A 13,192-nucleotide genomic window follows, 5' to 3' on the forward strand; every position below is an offset into this window, starting at 1 on the left:
CAAGTCACCCTGCCAGCTGTACTTTGCTTTTTTTTAAACTCTTTTGTCTTATTATTTTATTAAATCTATTTCTTAAATTTTACATAGAAGGTGAAGCTCGTTTTTCACACATGGATGCTTAAAGATTTGTCAACAAGAAGAAATTAATCAGCACAATTACCCCAGTATAACTCAACAGGTGCACAACCAATGTGTATTTCTAATTCATGTGGTGTGAAAAGGGTTTAAATTAAACTGTACATTTTTGGAATCAGACAGATCAGATAATTTGGTAATTTACATTGATAAACTGTCATGTGTAGATATGGCATTCCTTGTGTGCGCAAAAAAAACAGACAGTCTTCCAAACTTAAGGATTATAAAAAAATTTAGATGAGCAGGTGTAGTATCTTTCCATTTTAGAATTTAAAAGATATTGCTTCATTTTTCACAGAGAGATTGTATAACATAGTGGGGAGGTGAGTTCCTGTTGTTATAAATGATCAGAGCCAATTTCCAAAATCAAAGATTTATTTAACAAATTTGAAAAGCAATTTCAGAAAACGCCACAATAAACTCGGACAACATCGATCGAATGCTGGTTGGATAATCCAGGAGCAGCAAAGGGTGCGTCTTAGGAGTACTGCCTACAAATTCGGGGTCTCAGGGTAGGTGTTTTATACCATTTTTCTACTCTGAGGCATAAACAAGACGGTAACAAAGAACTTGAAGAACATGACATCATGTACATAACACAATCATTGAAATGTCCGGTATCCCGCAAGGGATATCTGAAAGAGTTTCCTGAGAAATTGAAATGAAAAGTCTCCGAATCTTCTGTTGGAAGGTTTCTGCCGTTCTCCGCCCAGGTTGGTATGGATCTCCTGATTAACTGTGAAGATGTAGTCAGCCCATGATTAATGGGCCGTTTCCCGGTTATCTCTCTGGCAGATGTCGAGGTAACACCTTTGCACTAAGAAAAGACTGGGGAATGTAAAGAGATGCCCTGGAATTGTTTCCAGGAATTCAGGGCTTTTACATCCCACTGCAAGGTTTATTACACACAATTTTTGACCCACGAATTTAATACAATATATCTATTACACTGTGAATACAAGGTTAGTTGTTGTCATTGAAAAAAACCAAACCAAAACCTGTTTAAACCCAAAGAAAAGACTAGTATATAAAGTGTAATAGATGCAGTGTATAAATTTGCGTATTAAAATTGTACATGGAAAAATTATACATTGTAACTAAAAACCTGGATTCTTGGAGGCAGTCTGAGGGCGTCTCCAAAATTCCAAAGTCTTTTTGGTCTAGCGGTGCCACCACCAAATTTGCAACAGAAACAGTGGAGATAACCTGGAGATGGCCTATTAATCAAGGGCAGGCCACACTTTCGCAGCTACTCAAGAATCTGATACCAATCCTGATGGAAAATCTAGTGGATGGGTTCATCAAGTGCCCCAAAAGGAGATCCAGTAAATATTTTGGGACGTCTTTTCAATTCAACAGGAAATCCTTTCAAAACCTCACTCGGAGAGAAAAGAATACATGAATATTCAGACTTTTCAATAGACAGTGCCTCTGGGCAGAAAAACTGTATAAAAACCCTGCTCCGAGACCCAGAATTTGTGGGCAATATCGGGAGGCATCCTTGTTGCTGTCCTGGTTGTCCACCCAGCATTCGATCGATGTTGTCCTGATTTATCGTGGCGTTTCGAAATTGATTTTTGAAATTGCTAAATAAATATTTGGATTTTGGATTGGCTCTTCATTATTTATAACATAAAGCATAGAAACTTTCTGCTTATTTTAATAGTTAACTTTTGTTCACTGCTGTTCTGAAAGCCCTTTTTAATTTTCCTATGTTGCAATGTCCTAAAACCAAGTAGTGCTTTGTTGTACAAAAGCACAGACAGAAATAAATAATAAGAAGAAAAAATTTACTATTTTTACGGAGCTGGTGAGGATTTGGATTAATATGTATCTGAGTATAGAGCAGGAATGGTAATAAATAACATTGATAAATTGACTTTGTGCTAAATATGAAGTTCTCCTACAAAATAGCATTTTGCCACGAGTTTGTATGACTAAGTCTTTGCCTGAGCTACCACTCACTCAATTGCTGACAGTTCAAGCCGACTTTGAGGAAAACCCTTTGCTCTTTAAATGTCGCTATGTGTTTTTTCACTCGGGACTGCCGAAACACGTAGCATTTGCAGGCTCAGACATTAGGGCTCCGGAACAAAGGCGCACAATAAACATATCTAAAGTGACACGAAATGTGAGGTAAACACTCGCTTTGCTTAACAGGAGTTCGTTTCGTTGTTTTTGAGCAGCTGTGGAACCGCGGACATTCGCTGACAGCCACGCCTAGCCCACGAACGCCGTGAGCCCTATCGCCTGAGTTACCAGGCATCTCCTGAGACCCCTACTCCAGACTACTCCCCTTCAGCTGAAAGCGTGCGGAATCCCTCGGGCTCGGCGGGCCGCGTTGCTGTGCGAGACCGCCGGACCCTGTCTCCCGCCTGCCGCTCCCAGGCGGGGTGGCACGGACGGCACCACGCCATCTCCGCCGCGGAACGTTTAGAGCCCGGAACCTGCCGCCCGCCTGGCGGGGAAGAGAAAAGAGTGGACGCCACTGCACGGCTTCCGCTCGCGCCGCCGCCATTCCCGGCCTGTCCCGGTCATGTACCGGCCGGGGTTCCGCGCACCGACACCTCCCTACGGGGGTGGCGGCTTCCGGAGCCCTCCCTCCGGCGGAGGGCCCCTGCCGCCCTCTCCGCGGGGCTACGGGAGCCCCCACCACACGCCGCCCTACGGGCACCGGCCCGGGCCGTACGGGAGCGGCCTCTCGCCCCGAGGCCCCGCGTTCCACGGGCGCTTCGGGAGCCCCTCGCCGGGGGCGCAGACCCCGCGCAGGCCGCAGAGCGTCAGTCCCCGGTACCCGGCTCCGTACGGCGGCGCCTCCCCGGCCGGAGCTCCTCTGCACCCGCCGCCGCAGCACAAGCGCTCGCCCGGTGGCTTCCAGAGGCACTTCCAGGTATGGGGCAAGGCGGAGAGGGACAGGGGGATGGAGGGAAGGAAGGAGGGAGGGGGCTGCTGCTGCTTCTAAGCGGGGGCCTTAGTTCGCTGGGGGAAGGCACGCCGGGGGCTTGTGCCAGCACAGCATCCATCCACCCGCCAGCGGGATTTTCAGGGGAGAGCGAGGCTTGAACCCCACTGGGCAACATCAGCTTCTCCGCCGCCCATTCCTCCGCTGCAGGGAGAACGGAAAGAGCGTAGGCAGTTGTGAGATGAGGAGAGGGAAGAGGGCCTCAGGCCTGGCGGGTTGTGGAGACACAAAAGTGCAACTTTTTCTCTCGTATTCTGGCGTATGGAGGTAGAGGATTAAGCACCGGCTGAAAGGGCAGCATGCACTTTTCTCCTGTACGTGCCTCCCTCTGATCAGTTTTCTTAATGCAGTGGTGAAGCGTGGTGTGTTTTTACTTTGCCATGCCTCCATGGCATGCGAGCTGCCTATCCACACTCAGGGACACGGTCAGAGAAAAGGAATTCTGTGTTAAAGAGAGTTAAGGTGAGGCTCCTTTAAGCAGAAATGAGAGCACCTGTTGTGGTGGTAGACTCTCATTTTAAAGTCTTTGCTTTGCACTGAAAGTTTCTGTTTGTATAGTTTTCCTGAAAGCCATCAACAACAGGTCCTGGGAGTTAAGCTTTTTTACAGCTCTTTTGGTTGTAGCATGTGACTGGCAATGCACACAGGGATGACAGGGTAACAGTTTATGTGTATAGCTGGCTTTATGCTGTATTAGAGAAACTTTAAAGCGTATCAAGTGACACGTGCAGTACAATGATAAGGGGGTTTTTTTGTGCTCCTGTTGATACTTGAAGGATGAAAGTATGATAATGAAGTCACATCTTAATAGAGATTAGTGAAATCTTAATGTGCCTGCACTGCATTGCCACGTGTCCATTGAAGACTAGTATTTTGTTATTTTCTTATCATGCAGTTAACTCAGGAATCTCATAGTTGGTGGAAAGGGATCATTGTAAAATTTATACATTTTCTTCAGTGCAACAGTAGAGACTCTCGTGGTGTGGAAGCCAACAGATTGCATAACCTCAGTGCCTTTTGGAAAAGCTAAGCATGTGGCTTAGCTGCAGATTGTGGAGGGACAATTTATGTCATTGATGCCTAATTTCCCTTCAAAAGATCTCTCTCTGGCTGTTTCAATTAAGTGTTTTTCAAAGCCTGCCTTAGAATTAATTGAGTAGAAGAATATGCAGGAATCGTTTTGTCTTTAGTTTTAGTCAGAACTATTTCATGTCAGGACCTGAGTACAGGAACCCTCCCATAGGCTCCATTCTTGAGGTAAGAAACCTGACATAGAGTCAGGTTACATTCTGAGGTAAGAAACATAACAAAAAGAAGGTACAAGTATGAATCCAGTCTCAGACTGTCACAATATCTTCCCTTTTCCCTCTTTAGACTTTGAGTAGTTTAGGAGCACTGGCGTGATGGCAATTCCTCCAGAGACTCAAAGGATATTGAATGTGTTTACCTTTGCCCAGGACTGAAGACATGTGTGAGTCTGCACTTTTACATGTGCACACATGAGCTGTTCTGCCTGGGAGGGCAGCAGAGACAATCACAGAGAGAGTTAATCTCATAAACCATGAGCCCTCATCTGCTTCGGTGTGGGCAAGGATCTTTGCCCATGAGGCCATAAATAGATTTGGGTAGAAGGCCTTTCTACATTTTCTAAGCATCAGATTTCTCGTAAGGCATGTGCATTGTCCCCTCTCCTCTGCAAATCCTGTTAAGTGAACTCCAATACTTTGACATTTATGATGCTACAGTCACTTTTGAGATGAAAGTCTTAAGTGGCCCTTTAAAATTGCATTGGAAAATCCAAAAAAATTTATGTTTAGTTTGGTGTTATATTAATGTCATACCATTAGCATTCTGTACTCATTTTGTTCTTGCAGACTTTCATTCTTTGGAACAAACGGAAAACTTGAAGAAAAACTTACTGAGCTTGTTTTTTCTGAAATGGCTGACTCAACCTCTATGTGGCCAGTAGTTTACTGCACTTTCTGTTTTTTCCACAGAGGTGCTTCTGCTTTATATGTTATGAAAACATGTTTCTGGAAACAAGGGAGAATACCTTTAAACTGTAAGAGAGTAAGTTTACATTGGATATTAGGGAGTTCTTTACTGTGAGGATGGTGAGGCACTGGCACAGGTTGCCCAGAGAAGCTGTGGATGTCCCATCCCTGGCAGCGTTCAAGGCCGAGCTGGACGGGGCTCTGAGTGACCTGGCCTAGTGGGAGTGTCCCTGCCCTCAGGAGATAGGTTGGAATTAGGTGATCTTTTGAGGTCCCTTCCAACCCAAACCATTCTGTGGTTTGACTTAGTGTATTTCTCATCTCCACTTAGAATTCACTTAGTGGTAATGTTTCATTCCCTAGACTCAGCAGGAATTACTGAACTAGCTGCTAGCAGCTGCTACGGAGTGGTGTGAATCAAAAATCATTACAGAAAGTAAAACAAATGCTACCCTTTTGAAATGGTACAGTTGTAATTTTTGCAGTTTGTGCATATGCCAGCAGCTGTAATTACATCAGGTGATGCAGGCTGATAAAGAGAGTGACTGTCCCCATTTTCAAGGCAGTATTTCTCCATTCAGTAACTTTTTAGTGAATATCACTAAAATACATTGTTTTCTACTCTAAACAGAGATTTGTTATATGGAGAAAACATACTGTGGATAGACTGACTTTTTTTTAAGGAAGGTTCATTAAAAAGGCATGTTGGCATTAGTGACAACTAATAGAAAGTTTTTTTTAAACTATCTTTGGTACCAGATAGTGCCTCTTGCACTGAATGGTTTCACTTTTACAGGTAGGGCTGATTTCTTTTTCCATAGGCCTATAATGTGAATAATCACATTTTGATTTTCTTCCCTATAAAAACAATCAGCAGGGGGAAAGCATATGATGACTAGTATTCTAAACTTAAATAATCTACATTCTTAAATTTAACATGTACTGAAGGCTGTCAGTCTTTTATTACATAATAATAAATTTCTTAGATTTCAAAAATACTAAAATGTCAGTGTAATGTCAGTGCTACTGGTGACCTGCTTCATATTGTAGTGAAACTTAAGATTATTAAATAAATCTGTACAAATGAGCCTTACCATTGAATTATTTTGCTTCTACACTGAGTACTGCAGATCATTATATCAGCTCATGTTTCTTTTGCCTTCTGCAGATTAAACACAGCAATAAACGAGCTCCACATTCAGTCTGCTTTACCATGCCAAAGTTAAAAGTTCTTCATTAAATGTGGTGGCTTAGAGATGGTGGGGTTTTGTCTTTATTTAGGACAGAATGCACTGGATACTGCTGTTGCACTACTAAATTAGAAACAAGTGCCCTATAAATAAGACATGGGTGTTCCCACATTTGATCATGTATCCATTATCATCAAATTTCAGGAGTTCCTGAAAAGTTCTTGCTGGGAATACATCAGTATGTTCCTGCCACAGCGTGTTAGCAGAAATAGGTTCAAGCTGTTTGAGTGAAATCTATTCTTCTGGCTAAACATTGGGTCTTTCACTTTGTGGCACCATTTGTCAGTTTTGTTCAGAAATTTTTTCCTGTGATCTATTTACATAGATGCTGTTTGGGCTTACTAGTCAAATTCAAATACCATCACTGCTGATCCAAAAATTCAGGGGTGGCAGGGTTGTGGAGGAAAGCAGCCATTAATCAAGTGCTTTGACCCTGCTGTACAAAATCTGATGACCAGCCTCAAAGCATGTTGTTGCTCTATCCATACAGAATGCAGTGGGCATGCTTATAGATTAGTGTGCATCTGTAGTATGGGTTGCTTAACTTTGGTTAAAACAAGTTAATTTAAATAAATACAGCTTTAGACAGAACTTCCTCTTTTAGAGGAGTGAATCTGAGGAGAACAGTAGATGGTGCTAACAGGAGAAAATTATTATCGGAGTTCCTTTGTATACCAGCAGTCTTTTAGCTTCAGATTTGTAGGAGCTTTACAGAAGCAATGGTTGTGATCCCTGATCTTAAAAAAAAATCAAACACGTAAAGCTCCCTGCAAAAGTCAATACCCCCTAAATCACTCATTACCACTGAGATTGTCTATAAAATAAAGTCATCTGTTTTCAAATTTCATGGAACACTGGTTTGGTTAAAAAAGGATTTTTTTCCCCAATGTATTCTTTGTAGCTATTTGCATTATACAATGCTGTGTTCAATCTGTAAGTACTTAATATTTGACTTCTTTTCTTGTTAATATTGTCAGCTCTTCTCAGCCTCTGATTTGTTGTTCAGCTTTTGTTAGACATGTTGTTGACAGATTATGAAAAATAGCATGAGCTGCTTTTCTGCAGCTATGTGCCAGAGTGATGTAAACAAGTATTTGGGAGAAGGCCGTGGTGGTGCTTTTTCTTATGCTGATAAATCATCACTCATAAGTAAAATACATTGAAGTTAATATTTCCTGAGGAAGATGCAAGTGAGGTGTAGTAAGTAAAATTAATAATCAGCTTCAGAGGTCTACTACAGTAGAAGGAAACATTTTTAATTAATTTTTAATATTTTTTTTCTTAGTTTGAATTAGACTATTAAATGTTTCTTTACCTGATGGTTTTCTTCCAAAGGGATCACCCAGGACATCTACTCCATTTGGTACAGCGCATGGCAGAGAGAAAAGAGTGTCTAATGATGTGGAAAACTATTACAGACCTTCAATGCTTGAGGACCCATGGGCTGGCCTAGAGCCAGTTTCTGTTACAGACATAAACCAGCAATACAGCAGTGAGCAAACAACATGTACTGGTAAAAAAGGGAGGTATTTCAGCTAACACTTTTAAAGGCCAAATAACTCCATCTTGTCAGGAAAACTTTGGGACAGAATCTTTACACTTACACAAGATGAACAATAATCAAGACCTTAGATAATACTTTTATTTCATCACATGTCCACCCTTTTATCCTACCTTTTTAATTGCATTGGATATTTTTATGGATGGGAGGCAAAAGAAGTGGTAGGAAAACTTAAATTTCTGGCTATGTGGAAGTGCGTACCAGCTCTGAAGAACAAAGTGTTCTTTAATCACCAGCGACTGATCTGTGACTGTTAAAGCAAGTTTCCATATACTTACCTCTCCCATGCCAGATTGTTAGCCTTTTATTGTAAAGTCTCTTAGGGAGTGGTATTTTTTTATGTTCAACATTTTTAGAATGAAATAACTTGGAAATAAAATAAAGTTTTGTAAACCTTGTTTTGTAATGTATAAAGAGTATTTTAGGAGCTTTGTTAAGGTGTACACGTTAACACAGTAGTTCACAACACTGAAATTAGGTGACTTCTGTAAATGTGCTTGTATGCTGTAGTTAACGTCTGGTTTTGTGCATAGTAGTTTTTGTTAATCACAGTGTAATGGGAAGTTGAAACATGACTTACAGCCATCTCAGGAAACAAATGTATTGGTTTTGGAAAGTCTGATTTGTTGAACAAACTCTTGAGTCACAAACTTAATTCTGGAATTTGCTTTTGTGTTTAAAAAATATATATTTGGATCAGTATTAGAAATTTCTGGATTATAGTAACAAGTCTGTTCAGTGAAATTTAAGTCTAAAGGACACATAAAATATCAAGCTTAAATAATGCAAATGTTCTTTTTGGATCCATCTGCTAGAATAGTACAGAATGAATGACAGTTTTTGTTACACAGTTGACATTAGTACATGCATAGCATCTTTTTTTAATCTGTTTTATGTTTTTTAATTATTTTTTATTTTTACTTACAGTTGGCATCATTGCCAGGAGAATTGTTTTGTGTGTGTACATGGTATATTTTTATACTGAAGAGGGAAGCAATGAGTTGGGTTTTTTTAGAGCTTGTCTTTACATGGAAGATCCATGCTTAAAACCAGGAGTGAATATCATAATCTAGAATAAAAAAGAAATAAAATAGTTCCAGCTGCAGGCATGTTCTTAACTTGCCATATTAAGTCTGTAGTAGTTAGATAAATTTTTGTTGAACATATCACTATTTGTTTGTTGATCTTGGCTTTTAAGCCAAGGTAGAGTGTAAAAACTTTGTTAAATATAACCATTAGTTTGGTTTTCAAAACACATGTGTTCTTTTAAGCTTCTTACATACTCAAAACTTGTTTTTGTAGTCCTGAGGCATGGTTAGGTAGAAAAGCACAGGAAATCCCATTAGACTGTTCTTAGTAACTTGTCTTTTGCTGAGGTAGAATAGTTCTCTGTACTCTTTATCTGTTTCAGTACATGATGTGTTAGGGTAATACTGCCTTCAAGAGCAACTTCAAACTGTAAGGGGGGGTTAATATGCTTTTTATAATGTACTTATGCAAGAGTACTCTTGTACTCTTAGGACCACAATCTAAAGTATGTCACTTCTGTTTCCCCCCAGTTGACCCCAGTTTAGTATTTTATCCAAAAAGGCTGCCTCAAGAACAGAGAACATAATGCTTGCTGGATATCAGGAATGGTTAAATCATCCCAGAATCAAAAAAATGGTGCCTTAAATGGCAGCTATCAGTATTGTTATCTGCAATAGGTAGCAGCAAAACTGAGATGACAAGTTGTAGTCTTACGAATTTATACATAAGTTAATCAATGTCATTGTGAAAACTGAAGTGTAAAGTTTTCTTCCCTTTTTTAACCTTGTCAGGTGCTGTAAAGCTCACAGGAAAAAAAAAAAAAAAGTTGCACTGTGCTTAACCAAGTGCCCTGTTTTATTGCTATTTCCCACGTGATTGAAATGCAATTTATTTTTTTGCAATATTTGGTGATATTGGAGAAACAAATAAGATTTTATTTAAGAGAGTGAAGCCATGATGTGCTCTCATTTAGACATGAGAAGAGTGTGGGTTTGGAAGGGAAAAAGGAAAGGTGAGGGATTCTTGAGAGAAAATAAACTGTTAGAGGTGGGACTTCATACACAGTAGCCAGTATGAGCTGCCCTTGCACATTGCAAAGATGGATTTTTCCACTTCGGCATTGCAGTTGACCCAGGCATCAAAGCCAGACTTCTCTGGTACTCTTAACTCCTGGAACCAGGTGTCAGACATCAGTGAAGGTAAATGTTCCAGAAAGAGAACTGAGGAAATAATCTTGAAGCACTGTTTAATCCTTGCAGACATTCCACGATGCCATCTGTTAAACTGCTGCTTCAGTGCCCTTCGGGATGTGACTGAACAATTTTAAGTACATCATACTGCTAAAGGCTACAGTCATTTGGTCAAGAATCAGCACCAAATACTTAAAAATGATTCACCTTTCTTGCTTCTGGGAGAAAGTCTGTAATTACAGTAAAACTTAAATATGTTATTGTTGAAGAGCTGTAAAATGCACGAACACATGTTCAGAACTATAAATATAATGTATTTAAAGCCAAAAAGCTTTGCCTTTTTGCCACAATATCCAGGAAGCTTAAGCACATGCCTCCTCACCAGTTTTGTTTTTTTTCTTTTTACCATTTGGCAAACATCTGATGGAAAGCAGATATATCACTCTCTCATTTACTAATGAAGCCACTTCATAGTACCAGTATGACTCTGGAAATAGAATTTGATGATAAAATGTGAAGCACAAAATACATCCTTTCTTCGTGAACCCATGAAACAAAATAGTGCTTATGTCTTGTTAATGAAGGGATTCTTCTGTAATGAACACACTGAGTATATGGGCATTGGTCTTTCTTCAACAGACTTCTTAGATTTTAAGTTAGCTTCTTTTTCAGAAGTTTGGGTTCATGCACTTTTCCATTGTTTTGTTTGCCTTGTATTTGTCAAGTCCATTTGACCTTCTCTTCAGTTCTTGTAAAGAAGTGTAACTCCTGACTAACTCCTCCAGCAAATTTTAATTCACTTGTTGCTGTTTGCTCCTGTGTTTAAGAGCGAACTGCATCACTACTACGTTAACAGTAATGAGAACTTCAGTCAGCTGAGAACATGTGTAATGCAGCAACACACTGGGTGCATAGTTACCTCAAGATGTACACTATAATAGTTCAAACTTCAGGTTTGAGTTTTCATTCCAGCTTTATAATATGGAATATTCATTCTTCTGTGGCACTCAGTATACACATTGAAATTGTTAAAAAATTTAGAATTTTAAGATATAAATTAAATGGGATTTTAAAAGTTCATGTTAAACTCCCCCTCTTTAGAATTAGAAGTAATGCATTGAGATGTAGCATTTTCCTAATGCTGAAGCTGGGAACACCAGGTGAAATGTGTCTGGTCAGCAGAATGGGTAACTACTTTTGCAGTCAGGTTGCTTTTCTTGTTATGGACATCTTTATGTGCTCTTAATTTTATATAAATTATTTCATTAGACATCAGAGGGGGTAGCATTTGAAAAATGCATTATATGGAAATTCTACAAGTAGCTGTTCACCTGCCTTCTAAAGAAAAGGGTTTTTATAGTGTGTTTGGTTTTCAAGCTGTGCTTCTGAGTAATCTTACTGAAGTCGGAGGATTTGCTCATGCAACTGGGATGTGTAAGTATCTAATGTTACAGTTTGAAAATTCTGTCATCCATTTATCCGTCAGTCCTTTTTACTAGCAGTGCAGTTTATTCCTCTGCCTAGGAATTGCTCTGAATTCCAATTCATACAAGTGCTTTTATACATGACTGTCTTGCAATGAATTAAACTAGTTCTTATAATATTTTCCAAAATTCTCAAGAGTAAAGATTCTTCTCTTTTCCTCAAATCGTGGTGCTTGCCTTCCTTCTATCTTGGAACTGGCAGAGAAAAGGGAGGATTACCTACACTGAGGGGTGAAGAATCATGTAATGATTTTTATGTCGCAGGCTTTGAGAAACTTGCATACCAATTGATATAGGTAACTAGATAAACTTTTTAATCATTTGAGTTGGTTCAAACAATGTTTTACAGCACAAGAAATGATAGAAATCACGTTGTGTTTACACTCAGTTGTAATGCAGTTTCAGCATTCAGTCATTAGTTCACAACCATATTTTTTTTGCGTAAAGTAACTTCTTGTCTCTAGGTCTCAAAAGGCACAAACTGATTCCGTTTCATTCTCTGCCATTTTCACTTAAATGTGTGCTTTGCTGACTTAGAATTTAACAATGATTTTGCAGTCTGAACTTCTGAATTCACTTTTACAAAATCAATAAGTCTTGAGTGTTAGACCTCACATCTGGGCCTTCCCTTCAAACAATTTTAGATCGGGCAAAAAAGGCTTTATTTCATCCCCATTGCTTTCTGAATGATACTAAGAAACCGGTGCCTCCTGGGCTAGAGACAGCTGGGCAGATGTTTCGTGTGTGGCCACTCTTCCTGTCCTAGAGGGTACTGCTAGACTTTGGCCATTCCAGTGCAGCGGGGCCCAGAAGCTGTTTTGAGGCAAATAGTAATCCACTTTGCTTCACCAGCTCTGTGTGAGGTTCAAACGACATCAGGGGGTTGGTTAGTGCACATCCTGGATTTTAAATTTCATCAGCATCTTCTGCAGTAAAATCACAGGTGAATTTCACTGCCTTTTTTTTCACTCATCTCTGGCTGTTCACATTGTTGTTCTGAACTAGTCATGTAAACATTTGTATACAAGAATGTAACTCCTGCAAAAGGGTTCATAACAGTACAGTTCCAGAGTGAAATTTTAAGTGCTGCTGACAGTCCTGCTAATATAATCAGCACCAAAAATCTGCATGTACTACCCTGCTTCTGTGTAGCATTAACCATGCTGTTTGATGCTGTATTAAATGACAGTTAAACCTGGTATCCGTATGTATTTTGCCAGTCTAATTGCTGTGTATTCAAGTTAGTTAAAAGCTTTTACTGTAGAGTCAATGGGCTCAAATCCTTGTTGTATGCATGAGGAAATTCCTATGAGTTCAAACTGCTGAACATGATGTCAATGCAACTGTTAGTATCAGTAAAGGGAAGAACAAAACCTCTTTGATGCAAATCGTTCTCTTCTCGAGCATCACAGAGCTAATGTTAAAACAAGGGAAGAGGAATCAAGCTAATTGACAGCTTCTGTGGATGACTGCACTGCACTGCATAAAGCACAAACAGAGCTAACATAAGCTTTAAAAAGCACTGATGGCCAGCTAGGGAGTAGTATTATCAATAACTGGATTGAAAGTAGCAATTGCAGTGTTCTT

General features: G+C 39.9%; 1 protein-coding gene across 1 annotated transcript; it reads left to right on the forward strand.

Annotated features, from left to right (window-relative positions):
• The first annotated feature begins 2,611 nt into the window (after window positions 1–2,611).
• Window positions 2,612–12,571, forward strand: MPLKIP (M-phase specific PLK1 interacting protein). The gene is made up of 2 exons (XM_066190996.1): window positions 2,612–3,025; window positions 7,677–12,571. Exons 1-2 carry the CDS (start codon window positions 2,672–2,674, stop codon window positions 7,878–7,880), a joined length of 558 nt encoding a protein of 185 aa, XP_066047093.1. The 5' UTR covers window positions 2,612–2,671; the 3' UTR covers window positions 7,881–12,571.
• The last annotated feature ends 621 nt before the right edge of the window (window positions 12,572–13,192 follow it).

This window comes from Chamaea fasciata, unplaced genomic scaffold (genome assembly GCF_029207755.1).
Source record: "Chamaea fasciata isolate MVZ Bird 193981 ecotype frontalis unplaced genomic scaffold, bChaFas1.0.hap1 SCAF_1, whole genome shotgun sequence".
NCBI classification, from domain to species: domain Eukaryota; kingdom Metazoa; phylum Chordata; class Aves; order Passeriformes; family Sylviidae; genus Chamaea; species Chamaea fasciata.